This window comes from Oncorhynchus mykiss, chromosome 24 (genome assembly GCF_013265735.2).
Source record: "Oncorhynchus mykiss isolate Arlee chromosome 24, USDA_OmykA_1.1, whole genome shotgun sequence".
In the NCBI taxonomy this organism is placed as follows: domain Eukaryota; kingdom Metazoa; phylum Chordata; class Actinopteri; order Salmoniformes; family Salmonidae; genus Oncorhynchus; species Oncorhynchus mykiss.
The window spans coordinates 21,246,713-21,272,868 of NC_048588.1; the positions used below are offsets into that span (position 1 = coordinate 21,246,713).

General features: G+C 42.7%; 1 protein-coding gene across 2 annotated transcripts in view; it reads left to right on the forward strand.

The window, feature by feature from the left end:
• dscamb (Down syndrome cell adhesion molecule b) overlaps positions 1-26,156 on the forward strand; it is a 126,987-nt gene that overhangs the window by 17,244 nt on the left and 83,587 nt on the right. For both annotated transcript variants that reach the window (XM_036961246.1, XM_036961247.1), the window contains exons 2-3: positions 3,603-3,920; positions 4,027-4,173. In XM_036961246.1, coding sequence (XP_036817141.1) covers positions 3,603-3,920; positions 4,027-4,173 — 465 coding nt within the window. The remainder of the gene's footprint in view (positions 1-3,602; positions 3,921-4,026; positions 4,174-26,156) is intronic.

A 26,156-nucleotide genomic window follows, 5' to 3' on the forward strand; every position in this document is an offset into this window, starting at 1 on the left:
AGACCTCTCTGTTGGAAGTCATGGGCGTCACGCAGCTAGACTCAGGATACCCCTAAGTGTCTGTGAAAGCATGTGTGGGTGTGCGTCATGAGTCATCCCTATCGTCTGTCCTCTGTGTGTACGACTGCCATTGACAGATTGATCTATCTGAGGAGGCTAATGCTCAGCTAGCGCCTTCATCACCTACTAAGGAATGAGCTCAGTCACAGCCAGGGATTCTCTCAGGCCGACTCTCTGCCATAGAAATACAGTTATGGATGAGCCACAGGTTATACAGGATTGTGTTTTCTCCCAGTTCGTTGTTTTCGTTAATGCCTTCTACAGTAAATGGGGTCAATTGATAAGTCAGAGTGGCTACCATTTGATCCCACCTTACTTCTGGACTGAACAGACTCTCAAATCAGGGTAGATCAATATGGAAGTTTCGATACAAATGTATAAGTGCTGACAGATAATTTGTTCGTTCTACATGTTGGGATCAATTGGTGTCTGTAAAATGTATTATGCGAGAAATGGCGGTGGAAATACATTTGTGCACAAATGATCATGATATCAAAGTAAACTATGGAGTGTGGTCCTTCCACTACGACTTGGAAAACCATGCAGTTTCTTAGGATACAGATTAAATAAGTTGTGATAAATTTCACAGAGTGGGGCCTCCCGGGTGGCGCAGTGGTTAAGGGCGCTGTACTGCAGCGCCAGCTGTGCCATCAGAGACTCTGGGTTTGCGCCCAGGCTCTGTCGTAACCGGTCTGTGGGGCAACGCACAATTGGCCTAGCGTCGTCCGGGTTAGGGAGGGCTTGGCCGGTAGGGATGTCCTTGTCTCATCGTGCACCAGCGACTCCTGTGGCGGGCCGGGCGCTGTGCGCGCTAACCAAGGTTGCCAGGTGCACGGTGTTTCCTCCGACACATTGGTGCGGCTGGCTTCCGGGTTGGATGCGCGCTGTGTTAAGACGCAGTGCGGCTTGGTTGGGTTGTGTATCGGAGGATGCATGACTTTCAACTTTCGTCTCTCCCGAGTTGTAGCGATGAGACAAGATAGTAGCTACTAAAACAATTGGATACCACGAAATTGGGGAGAAAAAGGGGTCAATTATTATTTATTTTTTTTAATTCACAAAGTGGTGAAAGTTCATGGTGCTGAGGTTTATGCTCCTTTCATATCGAGGGTCATGGCATGATGATCAATGCTTGACTGCCGTTTGACCCCTCCCAAAAAATCTTGCTCTTATCCATAATAATATCATCATGTAGACTAGCCTACCTGCACAGCCTGTCCACACTGTATCTGAGAGCTGTTGACTAGAGAGCACGTACCAAGACCAGAGTAGCCACATTTGTGACAAAACTATCGGTAGAGTTGCAAATGCGACAGAAACACATTGAACGTTTTATTTTTATTAGGAACATGAAAACTTAAGCCAAAAAGTACATTTTGTGTGCACTACTTGTCATCACATTGATTTGTATCCTCAACAAGTTTGTTTGTTGCGAACACAACACTGGTGAGAAAATGCTAATTTTCTTCATGCGGATTTTAGAATATTCACCTGAAAATCTGTCGCCAATTGGATGGAAACCAAGCTATGGACACTGGATTCCCACATAATTACTAAAATTTGAATTGGTAGCCTACTTACACAATTTTTTGTCCGTTTGGTTTTTATTTTTTATTTGTGTGTGTGGTTGTGTTGTGCATGGTTGTGTGTTTGAGTGTATCTCTTTGCGGGTCAAAGCCCCTGGAGCAGAGAGAGGGTGGAAACCATTGCGATTTGAAGTGCTAAAATGTTTTATCCACAGGGAGGCCTAGATAGCTGTCACTGGTAAGCCATTTACTGCTAGGCACTGACACCAGACAGAGATCCAGAGGTAGGCAGCAGGCACAGGGCCATGCTCAGCCAGGAGAAATGATACACTGAGTGTACAAAACATTAAGAACACCTTCCTAATATTGAGTTGCACCAAGATTTGCCCTTAGAACAGCCTCAATTCGTCAGGGCATGGGCTCTATAAGGTGTCAAAAGCGTTCCACAGGGATGCTGGCCCATGTTGACTCCAATGCTTTTCACAGTTGTGTCAAATTGGCTGGATGTCCTTTGGGTGGTGGACCATTCTTTATACACATGGGAAACTGTTGAGCATGAAAAACCCAGCAGCCCTGGCACCTACTACCATACCCAGTTCAAAGGTAAATAAATCTTGCCATATATTATTATTTTGTCTTGCCCAGTCACCCTCTCTCTGTATGGCACACATACAGAATTCATGCCTCAATTGTCTCAAGGCTTAAAATACTTATTTAACATGTCTCCTCCCCTTCATCTACACTGATTGAAGTGGATTGAACAGGTGACATCAATAAGTCATGAAAGAGCAGGTGTTCATAATGTTTTGTACACTCAGTTTATACACCACTCAGAAATCAACCACCTAACGATTAGCACTGAGCCAGCCAACTGATGCTAATTGGTCCCACTTCGTGTTTCTCTCCCTTTCAAGGGAGCTACATAACGACACACACTTTTACATCATCAACACTCCTTTCCCGCTTGTTGCTCCCCTGCTCAACCAAAGCAGCATATATGTTCAATGCTGTGTATGAGCAAATGGCCTCACTTCAGGGCCTGTTAACTATAGATTTAAGAAGAAAGTTAAGCAAAGTTGCTATTCCTCAAAAAGGTTTTTGTTTCTTATGTTTCAGTTGCACAGACAGTGCTATGGATCCCAACATTTCTGAATGGGAAGCCTTCCCTGCTCTGCTCTGTGTGCTTGGGCCACTGTTCTCTGTCTCTCTGTGACTTACCTGCTTGTGGTCTCAGTCAACCTTTACTGGAGCTCCATGGAATCCTGTCTACCTACAGCAATAGCCAGGCTAATGTCTGTCTGTCATGTTGATCCCACCCGCCTTAGACCACTGCACCACCCGGGAGGCCTTTACTCACAAACTTTATCTGAAAGTTTCAGTATTTATTATTTTAAACCCAAGAACATGTTTTAGAACAGTAATCTAAGTTGGAAATGTGCTAACATGATTGCCATTGCTAGTTAGATAGCTAGGTAAATCAGTTGCCTAGCAACAAACATCTTAAGAAGACATGTAAGAAGATATTTGAGGAGTTCGTAAGAAAATCATGAAATCTTAAGATATTGTTGAGGAATTGCACTTACAAATTATTTGATCAACTTCTTATCTTTTTTCGTGTTTTGTGAATCTGGGCCCAGATCCATAACAAAGAATTATTTTGTTTCATCATGGCCAAGTAAATAACTACTGTCTTGATGTATTTAGAAGTAAACATACATATGGATCTTCATTTGACGAGTATTGTCGCAGCAAAATAATCCTGCAGCAACAGGATTTGAAAGATTGGTCACAATTGTAAAACTGTTAATATAACCGTGTGCTATGAATTCCAAGGTTAGTACACATGGTTTTCAGTGAATTTATGTAAATCATGAAGCTCATCTGCATTTTCTCAGCAGGAAAATTATCAGCAACAAAAAAATTATCAAATTAAGATCCTACTCCTGTAGTATACCCATTCAAATCAGTTGTCTTGTCATCTAATGTTTTTGTACTCTTTGTTCTCCTCTCTTGCAGTTTTTAGTGAAGATCTACGTTCCAGCTTATATTTTGTCAATGCATCTCTGCAAGAGGTAGTGTTTGCCAGCACCACAGGGACCCTGGTGCCCTGTCCCGCTGCAGGGGTGCCCCCCGCCTCGCTGCGCTGGTACCTGGCCACCGGAGAGGAGATCTACGATGTGCCCGGGATCCGCCACGTGCACCCCAATGGCACCCTCCAGATCTTTAACTTCCTCCCCTCCAGCTTTAGTAAGCTGATCCATGACAATACCTACTATTGCACAGCTGAAAATCCTTCAGGGAAAATAAGAAGCCAAGATGTCCACATTAAGGCCGGTAAGTGTATATTTTAAATAGTAGCTGTTGTTGTTGTCATTCCTTCATTTCTTCTTGTATGTATTAATTTGCCTTTGCCAAATGCCACCCCTCTTGCTATCCTCAGTATTTCGGGAACCCTACACAGTCCGGGTGGAGGACCAGAAAGCCATGAGAGGCAATGTAGCGGTCTTCAAGTGCATTATCCCTGCCTCCGTGGAGGCTTACGTCACTGTCGTATCGTGGGAGAAAGACACAGTCTCACTATCCTCAGGTAAGACAACATTCGTATATCTTGGTCAGAATTTTGTTCAATTCCTTGCTTGGACTCAAATCAGCTATTGGATTACACGTTCAATGGAATGATTCGTAGGTGTAGCTAGCAAAATAAGATTTGTTTACACAGACAGTGCAATGGATCCCAAAGTTTCTGAATGGGAAGCCTTCCCTGCTCTGCTCTGTGTGCTTGGGCCACTGTTCTCTGTCTCTCTGTGACTTACCTGCTTGTGGTCTCAGTCAACCTTTACTGGAGCTCCATGGAATCCTGTCTACCTACAGCAATAGCCAGGCTAATGTCTGTCTGTCATGTTGATCCCACCCTCCTCGATTGGAACCATTCATTGAACAGGTTGATATTGTATATTAAACGACAACTCTCCTGTTAGACCATTAACCAACCTCTGGGCAATTTTGCTTTATATTGTGGGACATGTTTTCATGACATTTTAAATGTGTTTGCTCAAGCACGAAGATCCCTTCTGTGATCCATGTCTGTGTGTACTGGTAGCTAGTCGAGGGCTTTACACTGTTTCTACCTCTGTAAGGAGATATGATATGGTCTATAATAACTGCACATGAGTTTTGCAGATTCAGACAAGACTACAAAATATGCTAGCATCTGGGAAACCTAGAAGTCATCACTTTTTACTGTGTAACATGCATGGCCTTGAAAAGTAGTATGGAAAGCGGAATTTGGACTTTTCTCGTTTTAATTATGTGCTTAACTGTATAACACAGGGCAAGTGTGTAATAGCTTGTGGGTTTTTAAGTGAGTTTAGGTCATGCAGTATTGTAGTCCTATGGAACCTTTATTTTTTTACTACAAAACAGCCAGGGTGTTTTAAAGGTGAATAACGCGTAGGAGCACTGATGCTTTATCATCACCCAGTTGTTAGGAGTGCTTTTACGTGCATTAAAAATAACCTAGATGGGATTGTTCCCTGTTTATTCCAATAACTATCAAGCCACAGGAGGCTTGTCAGAAGCATCAGTATCATGGTCAGGACCAGTGCTCTTTCCTTGCTAAATATTTGATGATGTTCTGATACATGAGCAAATGCGCACCTTACACAGTTATGGAGAGGGTATGTTTACTGCGTATGTTTACAAAGTGCATTTAAAGGTGTGTGTGTTTTATTTCTTTACCAGGGGTTTGATCCCAGGTTGTGTGTGTGTGTGTGTGTGTGTGTGTGTGTGTGTGTGTGTGTGTGTGTGTGTGTGTGTGTGTGTGTGTGTGTGTGTGTGTGTGTGTGTGTGTGTGTGTGTGTGTTTGTAAATGTGTTAGCATGAGGTTCTCAACCAGGCCTGGAAACAGAGAAGTTTGACCTAACCTATTCTTCTCTGAGGGTTGCCAACCCTGCCCTCTAAATTTTTCATGAAAGAAGACTTTGTCTCGGTGGACACAAAATAAAGCTATCCAACCGCTGTGCTAAATTATTAATCTAAGGTTTTCGGTTGTGAACAGTTACATCAAGCACACATCCGCAGTCAGACTTTCTATTGGAATTCAAAGACTAAAACACATTCCACACACAACAGATCCACCTCAACCAGGGCCTCTGATGGCAGTTATTATACATGTTGGTTTTAATGTAATGTTTACAAACATCAGTATTAGCTTCCAAATAATAATAATTATTATAGATTTGGCCATTTTATTCACTATACAATCATTTCTTTGTGGTTGTTCAGTCAAATATGCATGTATTTGATAGATTATTGTATCATATAATCCCTTTAAAGTAGACACCTTAGCATAAGATTTTACCCTATAAATCATATATTAATATGTACAAGGGACTGGTTTGCATTGCATCTCATCTGAAACCTGTACATTTCCATTGATTCATGTCAGGGGAAAGAATATGTATAATTACAGACTAGGGCCGGTCTTAATTAATCAACTGTGATTGAAAAGTTAATTACAATATGAATGACCTCTTAAAAAAAGGACTGCTTAGTAGTCATTTGAAGTGGCCCTGTTTTCAATCTGAATGAGCACCGCAACTCACAAGCCCTAATGTTGCCACTAACTTACCATTAACCTGTCATGCATTTTAAAATGTACCTCGCCGTGCGGCTTTTCAAATTCACAGCAGCCGCCTGGCTCCTCTCTGCTTTTGATAAACAATTGACAGAGCTAATAGGGAGATGAAAGAGAACAAAGCAGAGGAGTGGAGCTTGCAGCGCGGCTGCCTTTTATATGGGACGCCTAATGCATCTCCAGCTTTTTTATGTATCAAGTGGTGGGGGCTGTTGAATACGGGATGGGCTGGACATCTTTTTGTCTTCCGCATCTGCTTTGCCTTTGTCTCTCACCTTTCACATGTGATCCAATTTAATGAGGGGGCCTTGATGGAAAAAGGCTGATCAAAACTACCTCTCTAAGGGATGCATACAACATGTTGTCATACAGGTGTGTATTGGATGGGGTGATTTACAATGCATTTATGAGTCGTATGGTTATACAATAACAACTTCTTCCTCTCTTCTCTCTCACACTCTTCCTCTTTGTTTTGCTGGATGAGGCAGAGGTGGGGTTTGCTGCACAGTGAACCCGTCTCATTCAGACCCCGGTCCTGCATGTCCCTGCATTGGTCCTCTGGGTTTCAGTCTCCTCCAATGATGCTACACTCTGCACCTACTGGGAAACTTGTATTCATCCATGTGAGGTGGGACTTTCTCTTGAGCAAACAGCTTACTGTGTATACAGTATCTTACACATGTTGTTTGCTGGCATTTGCAAACATTTGAAAATATTTAAATGTTAATTTAAGTGTCGGGATGTTGCGATAGTGCTGCTGCATCACATTGCCCCAGACAGACAGAAAGACAGACAGACAGACAGGTACAAGGCCTGTGTATGGGCGAGACGGCCAGTGTCTGCCTACTGCTGCTGGGAGGAAAAGTAGAGACTGGTCCTCTGGTGCCTGGAGATAGTGCTTTCTCATTAGAACAAACACACGTGCCTTTCATCTTTTCAAGCTGAAGATTAAGCTGGAGATGGTGCAAGGGAAGCTTTTCTCAAGCATTAAGGCACAGGCTTACTGCAATGCTGGAGGAGAGGGATGACTGTAAGCCTCTCCCTCCTCTTCTGTATCCTCTGTTTCTCCCTCTCCTTCTCTCTCCTCTCTCTTTCTCTCTCTCCTCTCTCTCTCATCACCTCTTTCCCTTGCTCACTTATAAGGAATGTTGTTGAAAGATATTTGTTATTATTGGTGAATACATTGCATACTGAGCATCTTTCCTAGTTCCCAGTTTTGGTACAATACCATCATGGTATTACATGCAGTCATATACAGTACCAGTCAAAAGTTTGGACACACCTGCTCATTCAAGGGTTTTTCTTTATTTTTTTTACTATTTTCTACATTGTAGAATAATAGTGTAGAAAACACAACTATTAAATAACACATATGGAATCATGTAGGAACCAAAAAGGTGTAATACAAGAGATTCTTCAAAGTAGCCATCTTTTGCACACTCTTGGCATTGTCTCAACCAGCTTCATGAGGAAGTCACCTGGAAAGCATTTCTATTAACAGGTATGCCTAGTTAAAAGTTAAAAAGGTGGAATTTCTTTCCTTCTTAATGTATTTGAGCCAATCAGTTGTGTTGTGACAAGGTAGGGATGGTCTACAGAAGACAGCCCTATTTGGTAAAAGACCAAGTCCATATTATGGCAAGAACAGCTCAAATAAGCAAAGAGAAATGACAGTCCATCATTACTTTAAGACATGAAGGTCAGTCAATATGGAACATTTCAAGAACTTTGAATGTTTCTTCAAGTGCAGTCGCAAAAACCATCAAGCGCTCAAACTGGCTCACATGAGGACCACCACAGGAAAGGAAGACCCTGAATTACCTCTGCTGCAGAGGATAAGTTCATTCGCGTTACCATGCTCAGAAATTGCAGTCCAAATAAATGCTTCACAGAGTTCAAGTTATAGACACATCTCAACATCAACTTTTCAGAGGAGACTGCGTGAATCAGGCTTGAACCTTTATTTAACTAGGCAAGTCAGTTAAGAACAAATTCTTATTTACAATGACGGCCTAGGAACAGTGGGTTAACTGCCAGATTTTTACCTTGTCAGCTCGGGGATTTAATCTAGCAACCTTTCGGTTAATGGCCCAACACTCTAACCACTAGGCTACCTGCCGCCCCAATTCATGGTCGAATTGCTGCAGAGAAACCACTACTAAAGGACACAATAAGAAGATGAGACTTGCTTGGGACAAGAAATATGAGCAAAGGACATTAGACCGGTGGAAATCTGTCCTTTGGTCTGATAAGCTGTGTCTTTGTGAGAGACAAGCAAGGAGGAGGAGGTGTGATGGTGTGGGGGGTGCTTTGCTGGTGACACTGACAGTGATTCAAGGCACACTTAACCAGCATGGCTACCACAGAATTCTGCATCGACACACCATCCCAACTGGTTTGCGCTTAGTGGGACAATCATTTGTTTTTCAACAGGACAATGACCCAACACACCTCCAGGCTGTGTAAGGGCTATTTGACCAAGAAGGAGAGTGGTAGGGTGGTAACCTCAATCTAATTGAGATGGTTTGGGATGAGTTGGACTGCAGAGTGAAGGAAAAGCAGCCAACAAGTGCTCAAAATATATGGGAACTTCTTCAAGACTGTTGAAAAAGCATTCCAGGTGAAGCTAGTTGAGAGAATTCCAAGAGTGTGCAAAGCTGTCATCAAGGAAAAGGGTGGCTATTTGAAGAATCTAAAATATGTTTTGATTTGTTTAACACTTTTTTTGGTTACTACATGATTCCATATATGTTATTTCATAGTTTTGATGTATTCGCTATTATTCTACAATGTAGAAAATAGTAAAAATAAAGAAAATACTTGAATGAGTAGGTGTTTCCAAACGTTTGACTGGTACTGTATATACTGTATAATCTTCTGGATTTGACCTTCTATAACGGCTCAGGGGTCTTGGTGGTCAGAGAAAGGGGCCTTACGATTCTACCGATGCAGCTTTAAAGTCTCTATCCTGGATGATCAGTGAGTCTTCTTCCTTGACTGACAGCCTGCCTTCCTCCGTTGCATAACACTTGGCAGAAGGCCCAAGTCAATTCCTGCTGCCTGCAAAATACTGTTTTCTATTTGATTTATGCAAATTTCGTCGTCCAATGCTCGGAGCATTACCAGAGCCCCTGGATACATTTTTCCGTCACATTTATGTGGGCTGCTTCACAACTGTGTACTTTACACTAACTGTTTAAATGCCTCGGCAATCTCTCACACTGCTCTTGACGCCACTCACCCTCATTCAAGGTCTTGAGCAGTGCTAATCAAAGCTTATCAAGGAATATGCCTGCTAATAGCATCAGTGTCTTAACCAGCCAATATCCATAATGTCTGGAATGCCCTTACATAAACTAGAGTAGGGAAGGAAGGAAGCCATCATCACAGAGCAGGGATTAATCTAGACAGCTTCATGACGCCTCCCCATTTTTCACTGGGATTGACAGAGGGCACCTACAGGCAGGCAGAGACAGGACAGTTAAATCAACTCGGATCCAACCCAAAGTCAGGCCAACCTTGAAAAGAGGGCAGAAATAAGATATCACTGGTTCGCTTGGTCTGCCGAGGGGGAAGAAGAAGATGGAGAGGAGAGTGGGCGAGGCTGAAGCTTTCCTTGGTAAACAATACCATTGTATAGGCCACATTGTTATGTCTCTCTCTCATGCTCTCTCTATCTCTCTCTCTCTCTCTCTCTCTCTCTCTCTCTCTCTCTCTCTCTCTCTCAGGAGGATGGAAAGCATGATCTCTATCTAACCACAGAACGATTGCGAGGCAGCCCTGGGCTAGTGTGTTTGTGCGTGTATGCGTGGTGCCTGCGTGTGCTATTCCTCCCACCCTGCAGTAAAGCCTTATGAAACAACACAGCACATCATTTTACTCCTGCTCCACCCAGAGCAGCAGCAACTGAAATGCTGACCCTCATCTTTCACTAGATCCCAGTTCATAGTCTACTCATGCACAGCTGCTGGAATGCTGGGGAGATGGGGTATTGGGTGTGTGTGTGTATGCACGTCTGTGAGTGTGTGTGTGTGTTGAGAACGATACAATTCAGAAATATCAATACTTGTGTGCATTAATCACATGGCTGCCAGAGAGAATTATGGCAACATGAGCTGAAGGATGCATTTGTGCATTTGCAGCATGAATGCTGTGTGAAGGGGAGTTTGGGGAATTGGGGTGAGGGGATAATGGGTCCTTTTATATGTGAGTGGAGTGAGCAGAGGAGATGGTCTGGTGTTGGTTGTTGATCTAAATGTACATCACATAGTGCTATAATTGTTATATGGACATACATGGACATGATTTGGAAAGGCACACACCTGTCTATATAATGTTCCACAGTTGTCAGAGCAAAAACCAAGCCATGCAGCCAAGGAAAAATCTGTAGAGCTTGATTTTGTGGAAGGGTGCCAAAAAATATCTGCATCATTGAAGGTCCCCAAGAACACAGTGGCCTCCATCATTCTTAATTGAAAGAAGTTTGGAACCACCAAGACTCTTCCTAGAGTTGGCCGCCCGGCCAAACGGAGCAATCGGGGGAGAAGGGCGTTGGTCATGGAGGTGACCAAGAACCCGATGGTCATTTTGACTGAGCCTCAGAGTTTCTCTGTGGAGATGGGAGAATCTTCCTGAAGGACAACCATCTCTGCAGCGCTCCACCAATCAGGCCTTTATGTTACAGTGGCCAGACAGAAGACACTCTTCAGTAAAAGGCACATGACAGCCCACTTGGAGTTTGCCAAAAGGCACCTAAAGGACTCTCAGATCACAAGGAACAAGATTCTCTGGTCTGATGAAACCAAGATTGAACTCTTTCTACTGAATGCCAAGCATCACGTCTGGAGGAAACCTGGCACCATCCCTACGGTGAAGCATGGTGGTGGCAGCATCATACTTTGGGGATGTTTTTCAGCGGCAGGGACTGGGAGACTAGTCCGGATTGAGGGAAAGATGAACAGAACCAAGTACAGAGAGATCCTTGATGAAGACCTGCTCTAGAGCGCTCAGCATCTCAGACTGGGGCAAAGGTTCATCTTCCAACAGGACAATGACCCTAAGCACACATCCAAGACAATGCAGGAGTGGCTTCGGGACCTGACAAAGCTTGAGAGGTTCTGCAGAGAAGAATGGGAGAAACTCCCCAAATACAGTTGTGCCAAGCTTGTAGCGTCATACCCAAGAAGGCTCGAGGCTGTAATTGCTGCCAAAAGTCCTTCAACAAAGTACTGAGTAATGGGTCTGAAAACTTATGTAAATGTGATATTTCCTTTTTTTATTTGTATAAATGTGCAAACATTTGTCATTCTGGGGTATTGTGTGTATGACCCCAACCATGGCGGGAGGGATATAATTGTTTGTGTATTTTCACATTGTACGATGTGTATTTTCTCATTGTATGAGGTGCACAGTAAGTAGTCAGAGTATTACTGCAGTATTACGGTTGTATAGCAATTTTCTATTGAGGCGGCCGAGCACCAGATTTCCTGCTGATTCATTACTGCAGTATTACTTCAGTATTATAGCAATTTTCCATTGAGGAGGTCGAGCACCAGATTTCCTGCTGATATGGTGCCTGCCTGCCACCCAGCCTATCAGAGCCAGAGAAAACAACAACTGTTGATCACCGTTATAGCTCTGAGCAGGCATTCTTAATCACAGTTTACTGTTAAGTAAAAGCAATATGGCAGCCATTAGGCCGCTTAGGATGAAAATAATTAGGTGGCGATCTGTGGAGCGATAGGTACTAAGCATGGTTTAATCTTTAATAAGCAGTGATGGGTTTATGGTATGTTGCAGTTTGGCATCAGTCGTCGGAACAAGAACGGGCCTTTCCAGTGCATTACACTGCTGTACAGGTGGACTGGACCTGGGCCAGCCTACACCATGGCAGCAGGCCAAGAAACAGATTAGTAATAAGCGTGGCGTGAAATAATTAAGGGCGGAACAACCAATTAATTTCTGTTTATAAACCGCTCCTAGATTTGGGGTTGTGTTTACCCATAGTGCAGTGGGGCAGGCGTCCCCTGGTCGGGGTGTGTTGGTGCGAGTTTTGTGGCGGGCACTTCCTATATGGTCTGGAGAACACTGGATAAACACAAAGAAGAGAGGCCAATTGATGTTCAATCAATTTCCTAGAATGCAACAGTCTCTGATCACATCTTAAAAGCCTTGAAGAAAAGCACTTAAAGACAAAGCACCCACTGACTGACCAAAGAGATTTTATTCTCTCTCCTTCATCCTTCCAATCTGAGATGAATGCATCTTCCTTTCAGGGTGGTCAATCTAGAAAATACAGTATATCTCATTTAGTCCTTTTAAACTTTCACACTAAATCTGTGAGCCATTCTGCCCATACTGGGGACCTTAGCGCTGATTGGAAACGCTCAAGACATTAAAGACACTGAAGTAAACTAATCAAGTGGAGTGTCAATGGATCTTGTACAACAAAGACCTCATCTCAGACAACAAATGGCATTGCAGTTTGGGTGTTGTTGGTGGATATCTATATCTTTTTACAATTGCAATCACTCAAAGCTGAGCTTGAATCATGCATTTTTAGAATATTAGATACAAATCAGTTATTAGTGTTACTATACAGTGTGTCTACAGTGTAGCAGTGCCCCTCGTCCACTGCTGCCTGCCAGTATTATTATTTTAAGGTGACCCTCCATCTCTGTCTTGATGGATGAAACATCAGCCTTCATTTTCATTTTCCCTCTCCCTTCCTCCGTAACACTAACCATAGGAACATGGACAAAGTGCCCCAGTGGCATCTATCTATCTATCTATCTATCTATCTATCTATCTATCTATCTATCTATCTATCTATCTATCTATCTATCTATCTATCTATCTATCTATCTATCTATCTATCTACCTACCTACCTACCTACCTACCTACCTACCTACCTACCTACCTACCTACCTACCTACCTACCTACCTACCTACCTACCTACCTACCTACCTACCTACCTACCTACCTACCTACCTACCTACCTACCTACCTACCTACCTACCCACCCACCCACCCACCCACCCACCCACCCACCCACCCACCCACCCACCCACCCACCCACCCACCCACCCATCCATCCATCCATCCATCCATCCATCCATCCATCCATTCATCCATTCATCCAGCCATCTATCCAGGACGGACAGACGGTTCTTCATCAGAAGGAATGGTGATAGCATGGTGATATGGTTTAGGGATTGGGCATTTTGAGTGCTTCTGGTGGCAGCAGGGTGGAGGTGTGGCTCTCTCCTGGCTGTCACAAAGATGCTTATGGTCTAGAAAAGGGGTGGCCAACTCTCCTGTATAGCTAACTGGATGTGCAGGCTTTTGTTCCAGCCCTGCACTAATGTAACAAACCTGATTCAGCTTACCTGAAAAAACAAAAGTGAGGCTGGTAAAGTAGGGATGCGATTGATTTTGTGATGCACAGACGTCTGCCCTGGGGTTGGTAGGTGCACCCTTGACATTTTCCATTTTGTGCAAACCGTAGTGAAAGGGGAAGCTATTATCTGTCCCTGTCTTCCTTTGGTATTATGGAGTCTTTCATAGTGTTGTTGACTGTGACGTCACAAGGTGGCAGCCGTGGAGACTGACCTTTTGACAGACGCAGCCTGCAATCTTCACATCCGCGTAGGTGTTCAGCCAGCCAATCAGAGCAGCTCCTGCTGCTGCACAGTCTTATCACCTGCCTACAGCTGCTGCTGCCCCTCTGATGGAGCAAGAAGGAGGAGGGGGGGGGGGGGGGGGGGGGGGGGGGAGCAAGGGAGAGAAGGAGAGAAGGAGAGATGTTACTGCGGTTGAGAATGAGGATGATTTCCTCTGCCTGTACCAGCACATATCCATGTATTTTAAAGCACTGCAAATTCAAATTGAATTTTCATGGTACATTGCTTGTGTGATATAACTAGTGTGCTTAAACATATTGGAGGCGCTGGTTTTTTTAATACTGTTTGAGAAATGTTCAGTGCCTCAATCATTGTGGTTAAGTATGTCGGTAGAAAAATAGTTAAATTGGGTTTTAGAGCAAAAGCATGCTTTGTAGCCTTAGTAGAAATAATATATAGAAAAAAAGCTCAATCTGAATTGATTTTCCTGGTACTTTCTGCTGTACTTGAGTTACCATGGAAACCTGGTCATGTTCCCCTGGCCTCCTAGGGCAAGTATAATTGTTGTCTGTTTCTCAAAGCCAAATTCTCCAGCTCTCTCAAATGGTTAATCTACCGATGAAATAAAAAACATTCTCAAGGATATATATTTATATTTCTCCTGCTACAGTTGTAGCTTTATGAACCTGCCTACTTAGCATCTAGCAGTCTCTAACCACAAGCGTACAAAGATTGTGTACTATGTGTACCATTGCTAGCAATAAAGTAATGCCTTCGCTTCTCCCATTTTCTATTTGAATATACATTTTTGCCTACTGCAAAGGACTGTTGCATTTATAATGTAAGTAGCTGCTTGTAGGGATGTACAGAAACTGCCATTACCAAGCCTCTCCCATACTGTCTTTACCTCACGCAGGCTTTATATTTCCTACCCAAATGAGAGGGGAGAGAGAGCTCTCGTTTTCCTACAGGAATAATTTGCTGAAATTGGGGCTGCGTCGCTGGCCTGTGAGTATGCTCCCTCAGCAAAAAGGCCTGGGAGGCTTCTAAACTTTTTGACTTTGTATCAAAGGGGACTCTGGGGTCACCTGTTTCCTCAATATTTCAAGTCAGATATTGTCCTGTCACTGTGTTGGACATATCCCAACTTTCTCTTACAGATCAATACTAATTAATAGTCCTAACTAGAGGGATATTGACTGACGTATCCATGTAGGTTATGGTACAGTGATCATATGTTACTCCCCTAGCCCTTTGCTGTTTTGATAAAGACATTGTGTACTGTAGAAAAGCATGGGTCTAGTCTTTGCTGGACACCTGGTGTTTACCTGTAGAAAAGCATGGGTCTAGTCTTAGCTGGACACCTGGTGTTTACCTGTAGAAAAGCATGGGTCTAGTCTTAACTGGACACCTGGTGTTTTCCTGTAGAAAAGCATGGGTCTAGTCTTAGCTGGACACCTGGTGTTTACCTGTAGAAAAGCATGGGTCTAGTCTTAATTGGACACCTGGTGTTTACCTGTAGAAAAGCATGGGTCTAGTCTTAGCTGGACACCTGGTGTTTCACTGCACACCATCAATCAAAGTCTCCATGGCCAAAATCATATTTTGACAAATGCACCTTTAAAGATTGAGAGAAAGACTTGCCTAATATTCTTTGATTACTCATGTTTTTTTTTATTGTTGGGGGCAGGCCTTTTGATTATTATTTGTAAAAAAAAAAAAGACAAATAATTATATAAAAAGCCTGTTATTATTATTAAATGTATTTAATTTGTCAATAAGCAATTCAGCACATTTTATGTAAAAAATATATTTTTTTTAGTGTACAAATATAAACTCAGCAAAAAAATAAATGTCCTCTCACTGTCAACTGCGTTTATTTTCAGCAAACTTAACATGTTGAAATATTTGTATGAAAACAAGATTCAACAACTGAGACATAAACTGAACATGTTCCACAGACATGTGACTAAAATAAATGGAATACTTTATCCCTGAACAAAGTGGGGGTCACTATCAAAAGTAACAGTCAGTATCTGGTGTGGCCACCAGCTGCATGAAGTACTGCAGTGCATCTTCTTCTCATGGACTGCACCAGATTTGCCAGTTCTTGCTGTGAGATGTTACCCCACTCTTCCACCAAGGCACCTGCAAGTTCCCGGGCATTTCTGGGCACAATGGCCCTAGCCCTCACCCTCCGATCCAACAGGTCAAAGACCTGCTCATTGGGATTGAGATCCGGGCTCTTCACTGGCCATGGCAGAACACTGACATTCTTGTCTTGCAGGAAATCACGCACAGAACAAGCAGTATGGGTGGTGGCATTGTCATGCTGGAGGGTCATATCAGGATGAGCCTGCAGGAAGGGTACCACATGAGGGAGGAGGATGTCTTCCCTGTAACGTGCAGCATTGAGATTGCCTGCAATGACAACAAGCTCAGTCCGATGATGCTGTGATACATCGCCCCAGACCATGACGGACTCTCCACCTCCAAATCGATCCCGCTCCAGAGTACAGGCCTCGTGTAACGCTCATTCCTTTGACGATAAACGCGAATCCGACCATCACCCCTGGTGAGACAAAAGCATGACTCGTCAGTGGAGAGCACTTTTTGCCAGTCCTGTCTGGTCCAGCGACGGTGGGTTTGTGCCCATAGGCAACATTGTTGCCGGCGATGTCTGGTGTGGACCTGTTTTTCAACAGTCCTACAAGCCCTCATTCCAGCCTCTCTCAGCCTTTCGCGGACAGTCTGAGCACTGATGGAGAGATTGTGCGTTCCTGGTGTAACTCGGGCAGTTGTTGTTGCCATCCTGTACCTGTCCCGCAGGTGTGATGTTCGGATGTACCGATCCTGTGCAGCTGTTGTTACACGTGGTCTGCCACTGCAAGGACGATCAGCTGCCCGTAATGTCTCAATGTAGCGCTGTATTAGGCGTCTCACTGTACGGACATTGAAATGTATTGCCCTGGCCATAGTGTCTTAACAACCGTTCCACAGGTTCATGTTCATTCATTGTTTATGGTTCATTGAACAAGCATGGGAAACAGTGTTTAAACCCTTTACAATGAAGATCTGTGGAGTTACTTGGATTTTTACTAATTATCTTTGAAAGACAGGGTCCTGAAAAAGGGACGTTTCTTTTTTTTCTGAGTTTATGTACACTGAGTGTAGGAACACCTTCCTAATATTGAGCTGCACCCCCTTTTGCCCCCAGAGCAGCCTCAATTATTCGGGAAATGGACTCTAGAAGGTTTTGAAAGCGTTCCACAGGGATGCTGGCCCATGTTGACCCCAATGCTTCCTACAGTTGTGTCAAGTTGGCTGGATGTCCATTGGGTGTTGGACCATTCTTGATACACACGGGAAACTGTTGAGCGTGAAAAACCAAGCAGCGTTGCAGTTGTTGACACACAAACCGGTGCGCCTGGCACCTACTACCATACCCCGTTCAAAGGCACTTAAATCTTTTGTCTTGCCCATTCACCCCCTGAATGGCATACAAACACAATCCATCTCTCAATTGTCTCAAATTTTAAAATTCCTTCTTTAACCTGTCTCCTCCCCTTCATCTATACTGATTGACATCAATAAGGGATCATAGCTTTCACCTAGTCAATCTGTCATGGAAATAGTTCCTAATGTTTTGCACACTCAGTATGTGTTTACCATTTTCTTCTCTTCCCCCTCTCCCTGACTCTATTCCTGTCACCTCTTTCTCTCTCTCCCACTTTCCCTCTGAAATTCACTATTAGAACAAGTAAAAGTGATCCTTTGAAACAAGTATTGTGAATGTCTGGCGTACAGATATAGGCTGCATAACTAGCAGTTCTTCTGAAGTGGGAGAAATCTATTTGCTTGTGGAAGCTGCTTGCATAATCCTTTAGTTACACTTGCCAGCTGTGAGCAAAGATATGGCACTTTGGGATTTTGCATGAATATCATTGGGAGGACAAAGAAATGAAAGTGATAAGCATGCGTGTGCAGAGTCATTTGCATAAACCAGGCTAACCCATAATCTAAGTTCTTTAAAATGACATTGAAATATAAGTGAAAGGAAACATTAATGAGCACATGCTGTTTTAAGACAATTATAGGAAAGTTGGTGACAAGGCTGAAAATAAACCAAACATTTCAGATATATAAAATAAAACACATTAAAGCTTTCTTTAAATCTAGATTTTGAGCAGCAGTTTTTGAGCAATCAATTTCTATTTAAATTGTGTTATGAATGACACATATGGTCTCGTGTTTTTATTTTATTTTAAGTGGCCCCCTTCGGACGGTTTTACAACAACACATGGATTTGTATATGTGTCTGTATGACCAGTCATTCAATACATCTGTCGGTTTCTCCCCTTTTCTCCTGTGTTTGTTTGCTCAGACTCTTATGCCCTGGCGCCTGTATTCCAAGCCCAGTGTGTGCTCTGTGTGCTTGGGTGTAAGGGACAGATGCTGAAAGCCAGTCCAATATGTAAGCATGCTACATATTCCACATACCAAGACCAGTCATACCAGATGGCTGCAATAAAATTAACCATAGAATATAGTGAGAAATCAAATGTACCCCTTATTTATTTATTTGTACTTTTTGGGGGGACTTCCACATACACGTCCCGTCTTTACAACATGGCTGTCATCCCTGTCTTTGGCCTGTTTCTGTCTGTCAGGCACAAATAACATTAACATTGCATTACCAGTGTGATACAATAGTAATGTATATATAAAAAAGGGGGATTTCAGCATCCTGGAGGGTTGAAATATTTATGCCATTGTGAGGTAAATGGCTCCAAATCTGAAAGAAGGATGAAAAAAGGAAAAGAGATGAAGGAGACAAGAAGAAATTGCTTGTAAAGCTGTGCTCTTAACGTCTGGGGTGCATAATCAATGAAGTGAAGTGTGTGTTGTACCCCAAGCATTGAAACTGCTTCACACAAGCCCATCCTATTTTTACAGGGAAGACTGGTCTGTTGCTATGCTCTTTGAGAAGGTCTCCTGCAGTTTGGAAGAAAAAAAAAGAGAAGAACATTCGCCGTTGACATCACACCTCGTAGTGGACAGACACCAAGGGAGAGAGCGGTCTAAATTAGAGGCTCTGTGCTGGCTGGAGGTTTTGTTGATAATTGATGATTTGTTCCATTATGCACTCTGGAAATGACAGAGTTGACACCTGCAGAAACAGACTACTGGATTGATTCATTTATATTGTAGCAAAGGTGTTCATGCATAGAAGAGAGCAGAAAAAGCAGACATAGCACTATACTGTATTTAGGCAATAGTGTGCCAAGCTTTTAGCGTCATACCCAAGAAGACTCAATGCTGTAATCGCTGCCAAAGGTGCTTCAACAAAGTACTGAATAAAAGGTCTGAAAACTTATGTAAATGTGATTTTTCAGCTTTTTTATTTGTAATAAATTTGCAAAACTGTATAAAAGCCTGTTTTTGCTTTGTCATTATGGGGTATTGTGTGTTGATTGATGAGGGGGAAAAAACGATTTAATAGATTTTTTAACAAGGCTGTAACGTAACAAAATTTGGAAAAAGCCAAGGGGTCTGAATACTTTCCGAATGCCCTGTAATCTAGCTATTTAAAACATAATACTTTTTTGTTGTTGTGTTTATTCTTAATACAGGATAGTGACCTATTAACAGTGTATATTATATTTGACACTTGTTTACTGTATCAATCAAAATAGTTTGTCAGGATACAATATGCATTTTAGAGGGCCAGTTCCAGATGTTGTGCATTACTCCTTGGATTAGAGGCATCATCTTGGATTAGCCAATCCACGGTTGGGTTCTTGAGGTGCAGTAGGAGTGATGAGAATGATTGATGTGCTGCTCTGTTGGATTACTTGATCCCAGTTTAAACCCCAAACCAGGATGACTTTATGGGAATCAGGGGCGCTGCTTTGGTTGTTCTACCCAAGTTCCATTGTGGCAATGTCATAGAGTGTAGTTGGACTGCACACATAATGTAATCAGTATCCATGCAGTGAAAGATGTACAGTAAACATTGGAATCAAGAAGGTTAAAATCAAAGTGAACAGAAGTCTGTTGCTAGGATGAATAGTTCTCAATATCCCAACTGTTCAATGCTATACTGTGTAACACAAAAGGCTTGATATGTATATGCATTCATGGCCTATTTACTGTAGGTGCCTGTTGTGTACAACTGTGCATGAATGCTGGTGTGGATGTACACTACCGTTCCAAAGTTTGGGGTCACTTAGAAATGTCCTTGTTTTTTAGTCTAATGGCCAGTTTTATTGCTTCTTTAATCAGAACTACAGTTTTCAGCTGTGCTAACATAATTGCAAATGTTTTTTCTAATGATCAATTAGCCTTTTAAAATTATAAACTTGGATTAGCTAACACAATGTGCCATTGGAACACAGGAGTGATGGTTGCTGATATTGGGCCTCTGTTCACCTATGTAGATATTCCATTAAAAAATCTCCAGTTTCCAGCTACAATAATCATTTACAACGTTAACAACATCTGCACTGTATTTTTGATCAAATTTATGTTATTTTAATGGACAAAAATGTGATTTTCTTTCAAAACAAGGACATTTCTAAGTGACCCCAAACTTCTGAATATTGAATATTTGTGTGCATGAGAAGTTGGAAGGTAAGAATGTGTGTGCATATGAGAGAAATGAAGGGAGAAAGAGGGAGTTAAACAGTGTGTGTGTACGAGGCAGGTGATCAGGCTCCCAGTACAGACAGCTCCAGCTAGCTGCTGGTAATAATGGTTATTTTCTCATCTAATTTGCTCAGAATTTGTGTTCGGGCCTCTTGCAGATGGTTTGTGGAAGGTTACCACTTTTAATTGGGGAGGCAGGGCGAGGCTGTTGTGGTGTTGCTGTAGTGTAGTGGAAGCCTGGGAACAGAACAGCCATGTCTGCTGCTCTGCTCTGGGGCCAGACAGGGAGGCAGGGAGCAGGCAGCTAACCAGGACAGCCAGTCTCTTATCAGCAGAGCTGTGAGGGCCACTGTCAGAATACAAATAGCGTCTAGCGAGGAGGACTATGGATTAGGCTGTTCTATTACACAGTGTTTGTCATGCTGCTTCAGAGGGAGGGGAGGGATGCGGTGTGTCTGTCTGTGTGGAGGGAAGGAAGGCATCAAGCTGCATGTGTTTGACATGCATGGCGGCCCACACCTACACTTACGGGGTTGCAGGTAGCCAAACAGATAGAGCATTGGACCAGTAACTGAAAGGTTGCTGGTTCGAATACCTGAGCCAACAAGGTGAAAAACTGTCAATGTGCCCTTGAGCAAGACACTCAACCCTAATTTGCTCCAAGGGCGCTGTACTACTATGTCTGACCTTGTAAAACAACACATTTCATGTGACTATATATGGTGCATTCAGAAAGTATTCAGACCCCATGACTCTTTCCACATTTTGGTACGTTACAGCCTTATTCTGAAACGGATTCAGTTGCTTATTTTCCTCATCAATCCCAACACAATACCCCATATTGACACAGCACAAACAGGTTTTTAGACATTTTTGCAAAGATAATACAAAAATAATTGTATACATTTTAGAGTAAGGCTGTAACGTGATAAAATGTGGAAAAAGTCAAGGGGTCTGAATACTTTAGGAATGCACTGTATATATACACTACAAAAGTATGTGGACACCTGCTCGTCGAACATCTCATTCCAATATCAAGGGCAATAATATGGAGTTTGTCCCCCCGTTGCTGCTATAACAGCCTCCACTCTTCTGTGAAGGCTTTCCACTAGATGTTGGAACATTGCTATGGGGACTTAATGCCACAAGAGCATTAATTAGGTCCTGCACTGATGTTTGGCGATTAGGCCTGGCTCGCAATCGGCGTTCCAAGGGTTTGCAAAGCTGTCATCAAAACAAAGGGTGGCTACGTGAAAACATTCTCAAATATAAAATATATTTAGATTTGTTTAACACTTTTTTGGTTACTACATGATTCCATATGTGTTTTTTCATAGTTTTGATGTCTTCACTATTATTCTACAATGTAGAAGATAGTAAAAATAAAGAATAGGTAGTAGGTGTGTCCAAACTTTTGACTGGTATTATATATATTACATATTTTTTGGGAGGATCAGCTGTACTGTATGATGGATGATGATGTGATATAATTAATGTAAGATGTTATTATAAATGACAGTGTATGATTCTCATATCATGATAACCCTGCAGGATTTATTTCCTAGCCATTTGCATCAGTAGGTTTTTGTCTGTCAGCCATTTGTCTTTTTATGGTAGCAAAGAAAATGATCTGAAAATGAAATATGACATGTCATTTTGGGATGTTGCTGCGTATTTCACAAAGGGTCTCTTGATAGTAGTTTGCAGTGGTGTGTGTGTGTTTTTGTGTGTGTCACTCTCCCTACATGTATTTCTAGTTGCGTTTGTCACTCTTTTCCTGGGGAGGGTGTGTGTCATGTCTGATTATAGTTAACCCCTGTGAAGCGGCTGGTGCATCACTCCCTTCTGTCCCCCATCCCTCCATCCCTCCCACCCTACCTCACTCCTACTGGTTTTCAGACAGGCAGCACAGGAGAATATTCCCCCTCAAGGTCTCCCACCCTGGCTCTCCCGCGGGTGGCGTCTCCTTGGAAACCGAGTCAGGGTTGACTGTGGAGCACAGATGGATCGCTGCCCTTTATCAGGTTACACCATTGGCCAATTCAAAAATAACCAGCCTGCCTCTGTGATGCTACGACGAACCCCTCTTCCCTTGTGCTACCCACCTGACACGTGTAGACATTGGGTTTAGCCAGGCTGAACCAGGCAGGTGCTCAGGCTGTGTGGTGCTGAGAATGTGTGTGTGGCTCAGTGATGGAGGAGGATATCTCCTAGTGAATAAGATGGAGTGAAGAGCAAGTCTACTCCAATATATTCTTCCCTTCCTGTGACCTTGGGAGAGAATCAAAATGGAGACCACCATTTTCTCACTCTGTATAAACTGTCTGCTAGATGTAACGGCTACCTTGATAATATCTTACCACTTTAGTACACAATGTACGTGTAACAAGGTAGGTGGTATTCACAGGACACAACCTTCTGTACAGTGCATTGAGAATGTATTCAGAACCTTTGACTTTTTCCACATTTAGTTATCTTACAGCCTTATTATAAAATTGATTAGATCGTTTTTTCCCCTCATCAATCTTCACACAATCCCCCATAATGACAAAGCAAAAACTGATTTTTAGAAATGTCTGCAAATGTATTAAAATTATAAAAATTAAATATCACATTTACATCAGTATTCAGACACTTTACTTGTTGAAGCACCTTTGGCAGTGATTACATCCTCAAGTCTTCTTGGCTATGATGGTACAAGATTGGCACACCTGTATTTGGGGAGTTTCTCCCATTCTTCTCTGCAGATCCTCTCAAGCTCTGTCAGGTTGGATGGGGAGTGTCGCTGCACAACTATTTTCACGTCTCTCCAGAGATGTTCGATCGGGTTCAAGTACAGGCTCTGTCTGGGCTACTCAACGACATTCAGAGACTTGTCTTGAAACCACTCCTGCGTTGTCTTGGCTGTGCGCTTAGGGTCGTTGTCCTGTTGGAAGGTGAACCTTCGCCTTAGTCTGAGGTCCTGGGCGCTCTGTAGCAGGTTTTCATCAAAGATCTCTCTGTACTTTGCTTCGTTCTTCTTTCCCTCGATTCTGACTAGACTCTCGGTCCCTGCCGCTGAAAAACATCTCCACAGCATGATTCTGCCACCACCATGCCTCACTGTAGGGATGGTGCCAGGTTTCCTTCAGACGTGACACTTATCATTCAAGCCAAAGAGTTCAATCTTGGTTTCATCAGAGCAGAGTATCTTGTTTCTCATGGTCAGAGTACTTTAGGTGTCTTTTGGAAAACTCTGGCCAGTCTACCATAATGGCCTGATTGGTGGATTGCTGCAGAGATGGTTGTCATTCTGGAAGTTTCTCCCATCTCCACAGAGGAACTATAGAGGTCTGTCAGAGTGACCATCGGGTTCTTGGTCACCTCCCTGACCAAGGCCCTTCTCCCTCGATTGTTCAGTTAGGCTGGGTGGCCAGCTCTAGCAAGAGCCTTGGTGGTTCCAAACTTCTTCCATTTAAGAATGATGGAGGCCACTGGGATCTTGGTGACCTTCAATGCTGCAGAACATTTTTGGTTCCCTTCCCCAGATCTGTGCCTCAACACAATCCTGTCTTGGAACTGACTATTCCTTTGACCTCATGGCTGGTTTTTGCTCTGATATGCACTGTCAACTGTGGGACCTTATATAGACAGGTGTGTGCCTTTCTAAATCATGTCCAATCAATTGAATTTACCACAGACAAGTTGTAGAAACATCTCAAGGATGATCAATGGAAACAGGATGCAAGTGAGCTCAATTTTGAGTCTCATAGCAAATACGTATGTAAATAAGGTATTTCTGTTTATTATTTTTAATATATTTGCTAAAAATTAAAATAAAATGTAATTATGGGGTATTGCGTATAGATTTCTGAGGATTTTTAAAAATGTAATACATTTTAGAATAAGGCTGTAACGTGACAAAATGTGGAAAAATTCAAGGGGTCTGAATACTTTCCGAAGGCACTGTACGTACACACAGTACATACTGTTTACATGTTCACAACTGCCTCGTTTCAAATAACTGGTGCCTGAGAGAGAGAATAGATATGTCCTACAAACATGTTGTTTTAAAGTAGACCTTAGAAGACTCCCAGAGATCATTATGCAGTTTTTGTCTGTCTGACACATAATGTTTTTGTTACTTTGTGTGACTTGACATACTGTCCATCATTAAAGGCAAACTGAAAGTGAGGATGAGGCCCTTTTCCTTTTCCTTTCCATTGTCTGTTAACCCAAACGGAACTTTTCTGCATTTCATCCCTACTTCTCCATTAGTATGGTGAGACACCGACTCGGTGGGCCTCACCTCACCCTGACCTCAGTCCTAGGGACCACCACAGCTAGTCAGTTAGAGATTGATGTCTTGGCCTTCAGTCACAGTCAGGCCGTCAGTCAGGCGGACACACACAGTGACAGGCCTCTACAGTAATTACCCCTGTCAGGCCTCATCCACACAGAATGTACTGCCATGTGGTAATCCTGGGAGCATATGGAGACGAGAGGAATTAGCGCTCCACAAGAAAATAAAGAAATGAAAGCGTCCATTAAGGGAACATTAAGGCCTAATTGTCTGACCCGTGTGTGGTTAGTCTTGAAACGGATTCAGCTTTTTACTACCAACGTCTGTTAGCACTCATCTCTAAATCATCTAATAACAACAACAACATCAATAACAACTCAGTTGTTGGTAGAATTAGAGCTGCTATCCCCTTTATAGCTGTAGTATTCTCAATACCCCAGTGTACCTAAGATGGAAGCCAAGCCATTTGATTGCGGAGGGAAAAAGTCCTCCATACTGTCAGCATCACATCTTAGGTTTGGATAGGCCTACCCCCAGAGAGAATTTGTAAATCGATCAACCAGCCACAGAGCCTGTACTTACAACAATTTTTGTTCCCTGTCGATCCAGTTCTTTCTCCTTTTTTTGGCACCAGGGTATCTTTTCCAGGCGGATTTGCATCAATAAACCTGGGTAAGCAAAGATTTGAATGCCTAATTGGGCTGTAATGAGCTGTCACATTACGCAGAGTGCTGAGGTTCAAGCTTATTAGTTGCTTGGTTGCCCATAACATTTTCCTTCTTCCTTCAGTTCTCCAATGTTACAAAATTGTCAATGTCAATGAGATTTTTCTCCGTCCCGCCTCTTCATTTTTTATATTTTTTATTAGTGCTCTAAAAATAGACTTCTATTATCTACAAGGCCTGGGCCCTCTACTCGATTGTGTCAGCAATCAGTATGGTGGACACGACTCAGATATCACAATAGATTACACGCTAACACTAGCTAGTTTTAGCTAATGCTAGCCCTACAGAGTTGTCCCCTGGTTAACATTAGGGTATGTGCTAGGCGAATTTAGATTGGAGGGAAAGGGTTTTATCTGTGAATAATCACCCATCTCCATATATATTTTTGGTCTTTATACTAAAGTATTATGGTTTGAAGCTGTGAGATTATGCATAAAGCCTGTGTCACTGTCTGGTACTTCAATAGTAGCCTAGCCTAATACTAGCACACAGTGTATTATGCCTGAAGCATCATAATATATTAGTTAACCTGAGGGAAGTATGGAGAAGTCGGGTGGAAGCTGTCCAATTTTCCCTTTTCTTTAATTTAAAAGCCTCTTAATTTGAATGTGCTGCAATTTCGAGGGACTAGGATGAATCATATCCAATTACTATA